Source organism: Corvus moneduloides, chromosome 3 (assembly GCF_009650955.1).
Source record: "Corvus moneduloides isolate bCorMon1 chromosome 3, bCorMon1.pri, whole genome shotgun sequence".
Classification (NCBI taxonomy): Eukaryota; Metazoa; Chordata; class Aves; order Passeriformes; family Corvidae; genus Corvus; species Corvus moneduloides.
The window spans coordinates 33,954,867-33,970,607 of record NC_045478.1 but is presented as its reverse complement, the minus strand read 5'-3'; the positions used below and the strand labels follow the sequence as shown (position 1 = coordinate 33,970,607).

Genomic DNA, 15,741 nt, shown 5'->3' with positions numbered 1-15,741 from the left:
GGCCAAACTGCTCAGGCACTGCTGAGTTCATTAACTCAGGTCTTCATCAGCCACTGCCGAAGTTTAGATGCTGGGCTCATGTGCAGGCACCTAATGTACCATAACCCAAAGCCAAATGCCACCTGAGGTGACCATGCAGGACAGAACTGGGGGCACAGCCAATGTTCCTAAAGAGCAAAGCTGCAATGGTGGGGCATGTATCAAGGAGTACGCATCCCCTGTCTGTTTCTCAGCCACTCTGGAGATTAGAGAAGCAGACTCTGGAGTTTTTATTAGAAAATAAGGTCCCAACAGCTACTCCTAGCATAAAGGGACCTCATCTTGCAGCAGCTGTTCTTAACTGGGGAAGAAGATCATGATGTAGTAAAGCCCCATGTTGTGATGTGCCTTAAGCAGGAAATCCCCTAAACACATTTCAAAGGGCACTGGGCAGAGGGTAAAGGAGCACAGCTCAGATTTACCAGAAGCCTATTTTAAAAAAAATGCTAAGCAGATAAATTATTTATTTATTTATTTATTTATTTATTATTTCTGTTAAACAAATAAGAGACATTGGAGCTAGTAGCAAACACATTTCTCTGGGTAAAAAATACATGCAGAAATCAAGACAATGCCAAACCCAAGACATGTTCACTAAACTGGGCTGACTAAAAGCTAACAGAGTAGCGAGGCCAGCTGGAGAGCATCCAAGAGAGCAGAGGAAAGGGCATATGAGAGGAGACATTTTAACATCTTCAAGTGAAGCCTCTCAGCAGGCTGTAGGGGTGTTGATACCCGAAAGAGAGACTCAACTCCAACAGGTGAAAAAGGCTGTCAGCAAAGAGTACATGGGAGTTTTCAAGTAACCTTTAAAAGTAGAAACAAAAGCCAATAGTTTTCTGTTTACACAACGGAGTGCTTCTGATACTGAAGCACAGGGCAACATCTATTTATAATCCAAATAAATCTTATGTTCTGGTATTTGGAACTGTCAATATTCAGCATATTGGGAAGCAGCAGCCACAAGGCTGCATTAAGAAATGCTGATTTAGATCTGCATTGTTTTGCTCCATGTATTTTCCTCCTTAGTCACTAGCCAATTAGAACTTCTGCAAAAGAAGCAGGTTTCTTTTTCAAAGCTGTCTCATATGGAGCTCATAAACGTTGTGACAGGTGACACCTAGCCTGTGCTTTTAATGCCTGTGAGCTAAACTCTTGCCTGTTTCTTTTTTCCACAAACCCTCAAAACTTCCAAGTGTCCATCAATATCTGTGATAGGTAACATGCAGATGAGAGCCCCAGATGATAGGTCCCAGGAAAGTATATATAATCTAGGCTATCCAGCTCCTTGGGCCTGGTGCATTCCCCAGCTGTGTCCTAGCCCAAGTTTTGCCTCTGGTGCTCTTTCTTTTGCAGAGGAAAAAGCTGTGTTGAATGCCACAATATTCCAGTTTGAATATCAAGGCACTGAGATTGAGAAGCTGGGGAGAGTGTGGAGCTTGGAGTGGATGGTGGTGACCATGGAGTCCATCTCCCATGAAGTTTAGAAATGATCAAAAAAATTACATGACTGTCAAATGCAGACATACTGTAACAGCAAAAGGGGTTTTAGCAAGACTGGTGGGATCTGTACCTCTGACAGTCACATGCAAGAAGGAATCTCCCAGTCTGGCTTCTTTGCTCTCTGACAGTTTGCAGACATGCCAGTTAAGCAAGCAATTTTTTGCAGTAAACTAAGGCTATTTTTGTGGAATCAAGAGGGCTGGAACTTGATGATCTTTAAGGTCCCTCCCAACCCATATCAATTTATGATCCAAAGATACAGGTTTCTCTGGTGTAGCTGTATTTTTTTATTTCTGATGGCTGTGCTCATAGTCATATTCTGGACAGCTTGCAACTCACCTAAAACAAGTTATTATCTATTGTCAGCTGCTACAAACCAGGTCCCCGAAGTATGCTGTTAGTACTAAGTATGGTATGGAGATTTCTCTTTGAAGTCCTGGTGTACTTGAAATAACAGGTCATGAACTAAATGGCCTCTCGGGATCTTTTCCAGCTTCATTTATTATGGTTCTGTACATTCGCATCAGATTCACCTGTCAGAATGCTTAAGGTTTTGAATGTTTGTCCTTGCTGAACTGAGGGTTTGGGGCTGACCTTTACATACTCTAAACCTTCTTGGAAAGATATGTATTGGGATAGAGTGCAGCAGCTGATTATTCCCCCTTGACAGCTTTCCTCCAACCTGTTCTTCAGTCAGGGGAATCACCACATCCTCAATGCCTTCTGTGTCTGTGGTGGAAAGACAACATCAGGTGGTCTGATGACAAGGTATTGAGTCTTAAAATTCCACCCCCTCCCCCCACCCCCTGCATCATTAATTATTCCACTGTCTGCAACAAAAGGATCAGGTCAATCATTAGCTAATGCAACCTGAACTTTCAATAGTTTTGAATACTTTGCCTGTTCAGAAAAAAGCTTATCTTCTCCATAAGACTACCTGCCACCTACAGAGACACTGCTGTCCCAATAGATATTGATTTTTTATACATATATAGAAGTACTAAGATGAATTAGCAAAATGTCCCTGTTCAGAGCTTGGCATTGCACCATTTCAGACTTTGTTGCCATTTAGTAGCAAGAGATTCTTCGTAGGAAAAAATTACTTTGCAATAGTTGAAGGGCTACCAAATATAGGGAAACCCATGGCTATTAAACTTTCAGCAGATGTTGAATCCAATTAGGTACTTGGTGAGCACTGTACTATAATGTTCTGCAAGTAACAGCTAGTGGCTAGTGATTTCTAAAATTATTTTAATTTTTCAAAATTATGGGTTTTCTCAGTGAATCATCATTCTTCCACTGAGAACCCCTCAGCTACATGAAGATCTGCATTCAGAATTCTTTGTGGCTAGTCCATTGCTGTGACAGGAACAGTTACATTAAAACACAGAGTGATACCTGAAAAATATACAGAGTCACTGTCCTCAGTTAATTTATTTTCTTGTCCTCTTTAATCAAGCAAGATTTGTACTGGTTTCACAGAGGAATGCTTCCTGAATAGATCAGGACTCTGTCACAAAGTAATGAACCAGCTTCTTTGAAAGAAGGCAACTTTATTTAGAAATGTTATAATATAAAGTGTGTTTGTGTATATTTGTGGAAGGGCTTATAAGATCCTTGCATCTATTTTTTCCAATTTTAGTATTAAGGATCTATATTGTTTTAAAAAATTACTGCCTACAAATTATCTGGATTTTCTCAGACTCCCAAACTCCATTAAATACCAGCTTCTTTCTATTTATATCTCTGCTTTTGAAAGATTTATTTACTTTTCCTCTTCCACTTATCTGGAGCCACAATAATTAACTTTCAGAACATTACATGATGGGAAAAACCAGTTACACAAATTAGAGAAATAAATAGTTGCTAAGGAAAACATACCTGGTAACGCAGATAATTATTTCATGGCTGCCACACTCTCCAGGGATGCTGCTTCCATAGTTGTTCCACTGAATGAGCAGATTTCAGATAGCACCAGTCCTCTCTGAATACTGCTAATACAGGAAGCCAATCCTCATTATGAGAGGTCAGACTAGTTCTGCTCTCTGAATACCAGCTCTGAAATGAACTTATCCAAATAAACAAACACCAGACCAAGTTCTTCTCCTGTCATTGACTGCAAATCTCTCAGACAAGGCAGAGCCTGGTGGAAGATGTTTAGTGTGTTTTGTCCTTCTGCATTTTATGAGTGCAGATATAATCCCGTGCAATATTAGTCTTACGACTGATTTAATAGGGAATAAAAAATATTCTGGAAAGGCTGTCCCTTGTGCAGTAAGGAATGAATGGGCCTCTTAAATGACTGTACTAAGACAGTGTTTAATTTAGATGCACTGTAGTAATAGATGCAGTGATAGACTGACCAGCAAAATACTTCCTGGGCAGATATACACAAGTCACTGGCAGCAGCAGAATTTTGCTAGTATAACACTTGATGCTTAATCTATATATTGTTTGATGTTCAAACAGCTGACACTTTTTAAAAATTCTTCCTCTGTGCAAAACATATACTCAAATGCATATATACATATGAATAACACATTTACCATATTCATATGTAAAGCAGATGCAACTAACTGTCAGGAAAACACAGAGGCCAAATCTAGTGTGATATTCACATGGAAATGATATTCAAGGTTTACAGTGCTGAAATGCAGAATGTCCTGTTTTACTCTGCCCTGGCAATGCAGTTTGAGGTAACAAAAAAAAAAAAAAAGATGTGTCAGAAAGAGAAAGTTGCCTGAATTAGTCAAGACCCAAAAACATGTCAAAATTTCTAAGAAATTCCTGGTTACCTGAAATATTACTCTCACATACCTACACCAGAAATGGACAATATTATTAAAAGTATAAATATGAATTTAAATGTTGATTTTTGTATTTAAATTTGTCACTGTTTCAGTGTATCCAGATTAAATAGCAAAGAAAATTGTCGAGCTGGAGTGCAATGGTCTTAATGTGTTTAACACTTGTCTAAGAAACAAGCAGACAGGAGAGTGTTGGTAAATGTTTATGCATTTCAGAAATGCCCTGCATCACATACTATGTACTCAGACTATGAATGTACATAGCAACAGTGCTGATTAAAAACAACCCGTTTAATTACTGTGATATATGGAAGCACATGCAATTTGTTGGTGTATTTTATATGTAAATGATCTTAGAAGAATCATGGTTAGAATAGTTAGAATAAGGTGTTAAGGATAAGAACAAAATCCTGCTGCCCCTGGAGTCAATTAATTGTTTACTCTTGCCAGCTCCGAGTCTTATTTCACACAAAGAAATTAAACAAAGCTGGTCAGCTGAGAGGAAGGGGAGATACTCCTCTAGGCAGCATCTAGGTCTGTGAAGGATAGTGTATGAGATTCTTGCAGACCTGAGAGACCCCTTGTTTTCAAGGTCTCCACTCATGTAAATCCACTTGTAGCTTTACACCAAATTATTTAAACGTTTAAAAATAATACTTCTGAGTGATTTAACTTTTGCATAGAATAATGCATATTTTCTTCCAGCCTCACTTTTTTGCATTAATTGATTTTAACTATTTGCATAAAATCTTGGTTATCCTATGATGAAAAAAATCCACAGTAGATTGTAAAAAAATACTGTTGTAGTGCACAAGTGATAAAAATACCTCATTTGCATTAATTCACTTCCTGTGGATGGATATTTCTGTCTAACCCCCGATGTCCATTCTTCTGAAACTATTTTTCACACCACATTTATAGTCGTGTTCTTGGTGTATTCATTCAGGGAATTAAAGCTTTTAAAACATATTATTTCTTAGAAATATTGCTTTTCCATATCATATCTGGATAAGAAGAAATTCAATTTCCCATGCCAAAATGATGCCAAAAGAGAAAATCCATCTCAACAGCTGGGCAAGGGGGTTTAATAGGTCAAGAGTTTTATCAGCAGAGGAGATGTTGCTTTTGGAAAGTGCATTCTATCAGTACTAGACAACTGAAACTGTGCCGTGTCCCAAAGAGGAGCTGACTCACTTCCAAAGTGTCTGGAAATGTCAGCGCATGTCTTCTGGTTATCACTTTCTTTTCAGCGTTTGGGTTCTCATATAGATGACAGGTCTATTGCAGAAATGAAGCTCAGGAGACACAAGTCCACCTGCTGACAGGTCCTTGATCTCCCAGTCCTGTGGAAAAGTGCCCAGGAGCGGTCCTCTGCTAAAATATTAATCTCTGCTGTTGGTCACTTCCACCCCGGCTGGAACCCCCCCGATAACTGCCAGTCACGTCGTGCACGGAGCCGAAAGGGACCCAATGTGGTCCCGGAATTTCCCCGCCCGCTCACGAGCGGGGGTCCCAAGCTCTGCGGTGAGGCTTGGCCCCATCTCTCCTTCTCCCCGCCCTTCCCGGCCCTATTTTCCATCTTGTCCCCACAGCGGCGGCCCCGGGGGCCCAGCGGCGGCCTCGGCAGGCGGAGAGACAGACGGACGGTCGGTCTGTCGGCCCCCGCTCCTGCCCGCCGCCGCCACCGGGGGGCGCTCCGGCACCGCGGATGGCCCCGGTGCGGCGGGGCCGCTGCGCTGGGGCTGCGGGACGAGCGGGGCTGCGGCTGTGAGAAACCCGCAGCTTTTCCCCCTCCCTGTTTACCCCCGCTCCTCGCCCACTCTGTTCCGCGTCCCGAGTTCGCGCACCCGCTCCGAGGGGACGGTGACATCCCGTATTCTAGCCCGAAGCGGTCCCGGAGGAGTTTGTCCGCGAGCGTTCCCGGGGATGCCGTTCCCCACGGGTGTGGGAGCAGCCCCGCTGCTGGCGCGGGGCCCCTGGGATGCCCTGTCTGGGCCCCACTGGACGACCTGCGCCCTCGGGCAGGGAAGGGCCCGGGTGTTTCGCCGTGTCACTCTCTGGCACGGCGCGCTGCAGAGGCCGAGAGACGCCGAGTGACCCGGGCAGGCTCCCGAGAGCGACTGATGGGAGACCCTCGCGGAGCCTGTCGCCCAGCGGACTGTTCGATTTTGGAAGGTGCAGTTCCTTTGGAAAGCACAGAATTTCAGACATGGGCTATGGGCGCGGATTTTCCGCGGGGTCCAAGGGAGGGTCAGTGTGGCCGTGCGCCCCGTCCCTCGGCCCGGGGAGTCGTACCCGCCCCGCCGCAGGCTGCTCTCGGCACCCGCAACGCTTTGTGCTCGAAGTAAAACACCCATGTGGCGGAGGGCTGTCGGCTGGACTGTGTGTTTAATGTATGTTTAATGTATGTATGGCTGCATAGCGTGGAGGCCAGACACACCTGAACTGTGTCACGATGATTATATAACCACTGCCCTCCAGGCTCCCGGCCGCGCCACCGAGAGTGCCCGCGCTTCTCTGCAAGACTGTGCCGGGGATCAGCCCAGCCTCGGCAGGGCGAGCGGGTCCCCCGCGGGGGCGACGGGGGCTGCGTGGAACCCCCCGCCCGGGGACACCCTCCGCGCCGCCGTCCCTCGAAGCCTGCCCGGAGACTCAATTTTTCCACTGTCCTCCCGTGTCCTCTCCGTTTGGGAAGCCTAGGGGAGGGAGGGAGGGGGCGGCGGGCCGGGCCCCTGCCTCCGGGCGCGCTGCCGCCGCGGATCCCGTCTCATGCCGCAGGAATGCGCGGAGGTATGCGCCAGTTTCCAGAAGTGGATCCCCTTCCTTGCTGGAGCACAGCAGCGCATATATCACCCAGTGGCAGCAGTCCACCTTCCCTGCAGTTTCGTAACCGCTTACGAGGGTAAATTGAGAGTTGGGAACAGCCCTCTATTAAGTAGCAGATTGAGAAGAGGCTCTTCCCACTTGGAGAAGGCAAGTCTTCCCAGACAGACCCCTCGCATCGGGAGCTACAGTAACCGAGACGCCTCCTCTGCTCTCAGCTGTTGCAGCTGCCGCTGCTCCTCCTTCGCCGCTGCTGCTACTTGCTGCTCCCTCCACAAGGTGCCCCCGGAGCTTCATCCTTTATCCTCCTCCCTTTATCCAGGTCCGACGGCTGCGGCTCCTGCCGCTGCGGGCACCGCCGGAGTCATCGCCGGAGGAGCTGTCACCGACCCCGGCACCCTGCGGCCGCCCCAGAAGGTCTGTGTGTGCCCGGGCAGGAGCAGGGGTCCCCTGCCCGCTCCGCCGCCGGCCCCCGTGTCCCGCTCTGTCCGCACGCAGCATGCACTCAGCCCCTTCCAATGCACCTTAGGCCGGGGTAGCAGCGCCGGGCTGGAAGCCGCCAGGGGATTAGGAAGGAGCGTGTGTGCGCGCGTTGGGCATGTCAGAGCCGGCTGCAGGCGTGCGGCCGGGCGGGCGGAGAGGTGCGGGGCAGAGCGCCCCGGGGCTGCTGGCTGTCAGCCCAGGGAAAGGCAAGGGGGAGCCCAGCGGGATGCCGGCCCCGAGCGCTGCTGGCGGACGGGTGCCTGGGCAGAAATGCGGGGAGGGGCGGTGATGTCCCGGAGACGGAGGCTCCCGGCGGCCGGAGGCTCCAGGCGGAACCCGCTGTCAGCGCCCAGCGCGCCTGTAGGCACGCTACCGCTGCGGCTTTGGCAGGAGCTCTCGCTTCCCTCCCTTGTGTGTTCAGCTGCCGGTGATGCTTTCTCCTGCTTCCAGTTTCTTATGTCTTTGATAGGTGGTGGGCTTTTCCTGCGGTTTTTTTCTTTTTCTCTTTACGTTAGTTTTTTCTTCTCGAAAGTGGTAAATGTCATGCACTGTGTGGTTTAGAAACGCTTTGGCTAAGTTTTTGTAGGTTGAATTAGTGCGAGATAGGACTGGCACTGTGAAAGCTCGGGCTGGACTTTTTCTAAGTGATTTCTAAAGATCCATGAGAAAACCTTTAGTCCTGACGCGAGGTCTGTTGCGTCCCTGCTGAGCCAGTGAGAGGAACTTTCCTTTGCCAGCTCTAGGCTTTCTTCCACGCACCTAAGTTTGCGAGAAGGAAACAGTGTTTCTAGGTTAGCAAATGAATGCTTCGGGTGAGATGGTGTATTTAATGAAACCAAAACGTGTATCAGGAATGGTAGACCTGCAGCAGTGGCAAACTCCTAGATGACTGTGAGATGATTAATTTCTGTTGCTCTTCAAAAGGATCAAAAGATGGCAGTCAAAGCTCACATGAGACTTCCAGGAGAAAACGTCCTTTCACGTTGAATTTGGGCGATCCTTAAACTCACTGCAGGATGCTGTAGATCTGCCCAAGGGCAGCCGTTTCCCACGCAGAGCAGTGATACGAATTTGGAGCTTTCAGAGCATTTTAATACTAACCTTGGCCTTTCCTATGTTAGTGTCAGGGAGTCATCATGGTCAATATTACTCTTCTGTTTAGCCACTGGAACTGCCATTAGACTGAAACGTTTGCTTAGATTTTCACTGAGCTCTTGGTATTTTCATGTGCAGTAAAGGCATTTGGCTACGACAAGTATATACAGCTGCTCAAATGAAGCCTGTTAAGCTCAGTGTCAGTAACTGGGAAATTCCTGGATCTCCACTAAATGTGCCTCACAGGGTAGTCCTTTAGATGGTAGAAGAATATCGTTTTCCCTTTCAGTTGTTTCTGTGGACTACTGATTTATGTATTTTTCTTTTGTTTTGCTCTTGGCATCTTCCTGATAAAATCTGTTGCCTAATTGCTTTTGGAATTCTCTTTCCCCCAGCCTAATTATGATATATGATGCATTTATGACTTTATTCATACAAATTGTCACTCCCCTACTTCTTGAGATAGAAAATCCAAAATTTTAGAAACACTTACATGCATGTGTAGGTTCATATTAGACTTTCTTTAGACAAGGAAATAATTTGGAAGTTTTGCTGGAGTAATTGGCAGTAATTTTACATGACCTAGGGCACATAGTTATGAAAGTATGGCTGCTTGCAATTAAGAACCACTAACTTGGCCTAATCCCACCTATTTTGCTAGACAACCTGCAGTGATTGTGAGACTTATGCCTGTCAGCTTTATATAGTGTATTTTAAATCTATTTTCTCTCAGGACATGTAAATGAATTATCAGATGTTGAAACATCATGGCTAGACAGATGTGTCAAATTTCAGTTGTGTTACACACACTTCTGTATAACCTATTTCAGACTTTCAAGAAATGAAGAATAGCACATTTGTAGGCAGAACCCCTAAAAAAAGTTTTATTACAGTTTCCAAACTGCCTTGAGACCAGTAAAACAAAGCTAACTAAGTGGTTCAACAGTTATGAAAAAGGAGCCGATTAAAATCTCCAGCTGAAAGAGACATTTAGTTGATCCAAGGCAGGAATGACCTCTGAATTAGCTATCATCACATTCAGCGATGAAGTCATGGAGCTCCCTTCTGGCTCCTGCCTGTGCGGAGGCACAGATCTTCACTGCACTTCCCTGATCAAATTAACCCTAACTAGGTTAAAGCTTCATGTGCTTACTGTGATTGGAAAGGGTTCAGCAACAAAAGGCACATTATTGCAAGACGAGACTGTCCAGTTAGTCATACGGATATTTCATCGTCTTGGACAGTTTTCAAGTCTAGAGGTTTCAACCTGGTCCCGTGGGTGGGGGCTGGGGATAAGGGAACAAAGTGAAATCCATGGTTTGTCTTTTTTATGTTTCATGAATACACCCACGCAATCCTTTAATCCACATGTATCATTTCCTTCTCCTTTCTCCCCTTCCCCCCTTCCCCATCATTGCAGATTCATTCATGTTGTTGTGATCTGAAAGGGCAGAAATGAAGACAGCGCTGTGCTCGGCAGTCGCTGCTCTGTATGCAGCCACCCTCCTCTCCTCCATCGAGGCTGAAGGTAACCTTCCCCTCCCTGCCCCCTTGCCCCGGTGCCTCGCTGACCAGAAAATCTCCCAATCAGCCTTGAGCTACTGGCTCTCTCCCTCTCTGTTTTTGAGTGTGAATACATCACCTTCTCTCTTTCTCTCCTTCAGAGAAATGCCTCTCCTTCCTTGCCCAGCTCCTTCTGTGTTCTGTTTCTCCCGGCTAGTGAGCCGGACCGTATCTCCCTTTCTGTCTCTCTGGTGTGCTGTCCACACCACCCCACAGACAGGACGTGGGCCAGCTGGTGTGGCCATCTGGGCGCAGCGCCCTGAGGAGCCCATTGCCACTGGCAGGCAGCCCGGCGTGGCCGGGGCCACAGCGCTGCCCCCAGGATGGGCCAAGAAGGTCTGGTCTCTGGCCTCTTTTAGTAATGTTGAGAGAGGAAATGGAAAACCTACTACCCAACAACCTGCAACTTTGAAATAAAATGCTCCAACAGAGTCTGGCTCTTTGCGCCTGTGTGTTTTGTCCAGCCAGATGCCTCTGCCCCACCGGCCTGCCGGTGCATCGGCCTCCCCTGCTTGGCGGGGCGACCCCCGGCTGAGCCTTGGGGTGGCCGGACCCTCCCCCAGGGACACCTCAACTTCTATGGCAGGCCTGACCTGGGGAACATGCTTGGGAAGATGCTAAGTGCTGTGACACGAGTCCTGGGCACCACTGAAGGGAAGGCTGGGCCAGGCCTTGCTGTGGGCGGCTGGGGCTCCAAGGCTCTGGCGTACATGTGGCACTGTCACCTCGGAAAAGAGTTTCCTTCTCCTCCTCAGCCCTCAGCCCAGTGTCTCTGGAGGCTGAGGCCCCTGTCAGCCCCGGCAGCATCCTGCCTCCAGCTGAAGATGTGGGGATACCCATCTTCACTGCCATACTTGCCACAGCGTGGCTCAAAATGGCCTGGCCCTGCATTTGCTCCCCAGTGGATTAACAGCAACTGTGTCCTGTGCCCTCAGTGTGAGCTGCTTGGCCTTTTGGGCATAGTCATGGCATTTCTGCCAGCAGTGGCTGCCAGGGGAAACAGAGATGCTGAATATCCTGCACTGAAATGACTTGATCTGACCTCTGGGACCTGACTCCATCGTAGGTGTGAACTCCTCTGGACTTACGGGAAAAAAACAGAAACCAGCATCTGATAATTCATTTTGCCCCCTTCCTTCTCTTTCTGCCTTGAACTGAAACAAATTCCTTGATCATGGCCTGCCGCAAGCTCCCTTGTCTGGACCTGGTCACTTTGGCTGATGACTACTAAAAGCATGGGGTGTCAGAGATGCCTCTGCAGTGTTTGCCCCACAAGCAGTAGTGCTTGCCTGGAGCATGCAGATGTAAAATACACTGGCTTTCTGGAAAAAGATGGCATTTTTGCCAGTAATGCAACATCTGGTCACCCTAGGAGAGAATCAGTCCTCTGCCTTCCTCTCATGCTGCATTGTTGTTGGCAAAGGAACGGAAAAAGGTCATTTGAAGTCATTTCAGAGTTGCATTTGAAATGCAAGACTGCTGTGCCAGAGAAAGCAGAGAAAGTGTACAGTTTTGATGGAGGAAGGGAGAGGATGTGTTTGTGCATTCTTCCCCGTCTTAGAAGGGAGCTCACTTGGAGCTGGAGTAATATTGCTGTTGTCCTGCATTACTAATTACATGTATGGAGTATGTTATTTTGGAATGTAAGTGAAATTGTTTTACTTAGCTATAGTGTAGACTAAACCAGTCATAGCTTCAGTACTGTTAAAGCAAGCTACAAAAATGTATTTGGAGCAGCCCAGTTATAATGGCAAAACTTGACACATAGCTGGATGACCTTGATTAGATATTGGAGGATGCACTATTGCCAAGGAAAAGAGTGGACAAAGCCTGATCTTGAGATTTGTAGAGGGCTCTTGGACAGGACTTACATTACTCTGCACTCAGAAATGTTTGATAAATAAAATATCTAATGTACAGTGATCATGTTTCTATGAGAAAATTCTCCTAGCTCCAGTGTTTTGAAGTAAGACAGGGAAGTGAGGAGTGAAAAACTGTGGTGCTGAAAATGGAGTGAGAAATAGTGGTGCTGAAAATGAAAGTTCAAAACTAGGAGTACCTTAGGACTTGCTGTGGTGGGAACTGCTTTTGTAGAGATCTTTACCGTGTTTTTTACAGGTTTTTGTTTGTACTATACTGGTCATTCTTCTGCACTGTTTCAATTTTGCACTGCAAGTTTGCATAATTTTGTAAATTGCGTCTTATTTACTTTAGCAAATTATTTACTTACCTATTTATTTACTTTATTCTGGTACCATTGCAACTTAAATCCTGTCTGCTGAACTGACTTTCAGCTGTGAAAGTTTGTCCCTTAGTCTTATTTTTCCAAATTTCGGATCACTTTGTGGCAAAGCTATCCTCCCCCACCAGTCAGTCAGTCCTGTGTCTCTTTTCTTGGTTCTTTTTGAGTCTCCCTGTATCATTCACAAGACATGCAGTTTGAATTTTCTTTTCCAAAGGTGTGGGTAGACACTTGCTGGGATGAAAAAGTGAGAGGAGAATAAGGGAGAGGGCCATTTAATGTGATGAAGATTCTTGATATGAGGTGGGAAGATGGGGTGAGAGCAGAGGAAAGAAAAACCTGTTTTATTTTCTGCCCTCCTTTAGACTTTATTTTTCAGTCTCCTCTGGGAGTAGATCTGGTGTTTATCCAATGCTGCTGTCCATAGATTCTTGAATCTTCCAGTATGAAACTGATTCTTCATCAGCATCACAGCTGCTCTGAAGTCGTTTGTGAGAGCTGTGCTCTGCTACTCTTGGCAAGGCAGTGAGCCACAGTAATGGTGTTAGAGCTTTTCTACAGAGGTACGGCAGAACAGGAGCTTCTAGTTGGGCAGACCCTTTAGGAGCAGAGGGGGTAAAACCCACATATAGTCTAAATGCATTCATGCCATTTCACTGGGGAAGTTGTTTGTTTACCGTGGTCAAGGAAGCAAATCTGTTTTCATGCTCAGCATTTTTGCTCTTTCCTTTTACAGGGAAATTCTTCTTGTTTTATTTTGCAATCCTTCTGATATCTCCCTCCCAGCTTAAAATTCTTGTGTGTGATTCTATATTTTATACTTTAAGTTGTTTTTTGCATTTTTAGTCCAGCACAGCAATACTCCAGTGCATTCCCTGTCTGTCCATATGTCAGAATCTCTTTCTGTTACAGTATTTTTTTCATCTGTGATCACAAAGAGCCAAGGGGTCTTATTTTAGTCATAGTTAAGTCAAGTATATTGGTGTGTAAAGAATCTGTTAATTATAACCTCAAGTTACTGCTGTGATGTTGTCATGGATTCTGTACCATGTCATATTTCTTAATACAGAGGGATTTTCAAAGGCACAGGAAAGAAATAAGGAAAACATTGGTTCTATGTAACCTAACTGAGCTTCTGAAGGTGCTGACTTTTCAGTTTTTTAGGAACCGGTTCAGACCTAGAAAAGTCTGTTTTCTAGGTTAGAGGCAGGGAAGGAGGGCATCACTGATCCAAGTGTGGAACCTTTCTGTTGTGCATGAAAAGAAAAATTGTGAAAAATCTGTTACCATGACATCCAATAGAGTAAGTGACAAATACTTGCAGCACAGCAGTTGCAGAGGATTAGAATTTTTGGCTTGTAATAAAACTGTGTTGAGTACACTAATTTTCATTGACTGAATGATTTAGAGGTGATCTGGGATAGCTGAAACTTTTCAAGTTTTGGAAGTGGTTGGTAGGACCATTATTTTATTATCTTTTGATGGCGATATCTTTTGAGAAAGAAGCTGTTTCTAAATAGAGAGCCATGTAGATTGATATGTGAAATTGAAATTTTTATATACCTGAGGGTGACTATACATCCCTGGTTTTCCTGCTGCTAATTAGAAGCAAAATATACGTGCATATGCAAGTGTATATATGCATGCACATACATATATATGGACAAACACGTGTAAAATTTCGTAAACTTACATATAATGTGTGTATATATATGCAGTTGAGATACGTAGTATAGGTATATAGATTTAAATGATTTTTTTTTCAAAGTACATTTATGAGCTATGCATTTTTTCTTTTGAAGAAATTTCATATACATGCATAAAATAAAAAAAATGCAAAGAAAAGATACAGATGGCGATGTTTCTGTGTTGCGATTGGCAATGAATATCTAACAAGTCTGTGAAGCTGCTCTTTTGAGAAGCTGCTCTTTACTACATATCTAGGCTATAGGTCATTGTTTCTCCCAGTCACACTGGCAATGCAGATTTCAGAGGAGCTTAACTGGGGTCATGATCTAGTTGTGCCAAATTCATGTCATTTCTGAAAAAAAATAGTAAATGAAGAGTTTTGGCACCTTCCAGCCTCAGCTGGGCTTATTGCTGGGATCATAAAGCTGAGCTTACTCTTCAGCCTCTGTAGACTGCATGTTATTTTAACTTGGGCTAACATGTAATTTTACATGCTAACTATAGTGTGTCCTTTCCAGTGATGGAATCACAGCATATGTTTCACATAAGGATTGTGAATGGCAGCTACTTCCAAGTTATATCACTTTTAAATATGGTTCTAGATATAAATTACTTGATATTCCAGTTACATATTAATTCTGTCTTGTTAAGGTATTCACTGGGATCCTCTAGTAGTCACATTGTGTTATCTGCAAAAAGCTGTAGACTTTTTTATATTACCTGTGAAGTAATACAAGCTAATATAAGACCTGCATAGCATGAGAAAGATGTTTTGCTCTCTATTTTTTTTGTTTCAGAAATTATACCCTTATTCCATGTGGATATAACACAAGAACTGGCAATAATTTAAGTATATTAGGTCTGATTTTTTTTCTTTTGTTTTTCTTTTGTAGTGCATAATATAGAATAATATAGATCCAGTTAAGGAAATTATCATATCACAGTTCTAACAGTGGCCAAAATTAATGCTGTGGAAACACGGTTGTTGTAAAGCAAGATATTTTTTTAATCCTTTGGAAAACTGTAGGGGAGCCATGCATTTCTGTGCAGAAACAGTTGGATCACTGTATGAAGGCAATACTACAACACCATGACATGTTATGATCATGATTCTGTACCTTGACAAGTCAATGAGAGGTTTGGCATGGATTTTGATGGACAAAGGATCAGCAGTGTCATTACATTGTAAGAATAGGTGCAACTTCACTGCTGCAAGCAGCCTGACATCAAGACTGCTTGCTGGAGTTAAGATGCACTCACACGTAAGATTTTGTTGAGTGAAGTTTTAAGGTTTGTCCCTTAAATGAGGCAAACTCCTACTACAACAAGGGCATTTTTTCCCTAGAACTCTGGTTTGATTCAATATTGCAGATGTATTATTTTTCTACTAGTTAATTCCCCTCTGGGAGAAGAATTTTAATGAAATGGAGTTACAGTTGCCCTATTTTATGATCACAATAAGGTTTTTATCATCTAAACATTTTGCTGTACTTCAGA

The 15,741-nt window shown here is 44.7% G+C and overlaps 1 protein-coding gene across 5 annotated transcripts in view; it reads left to right on the top strand.

Annotated features, from left to right (window-relative positions):
- Positions 1 to 7,320: 7,320 nt before the first annotated feature.
- Positions 7,321 to 15,741, top strand: part of COL12A1 (collagen type XII alpha 1 chain) — a 101,612-nt gene continuing 93,191 nt past the window's right edge. For all 5 annotated transcript variants that reach the window (XM_032104836.1, XM_032104833.1, XM_032104832.1 and 2 more), the window contains exons 1-2: positions 7,321 to 7,589; positions 10,171 to 10,278. In XM_032104836.1, the coding sequence (XP_031960727.1) occupies positions 10,206 to 10,278 (73 nt within the window). In that variant the 5' untranslated portion in view covers positions 7,321 to 7,589; positions 10,171 to 10,205. The remainder of the gene's footprint in view (positions 7,590 to 10,170; positions 10,279 to 15,741) is intronic.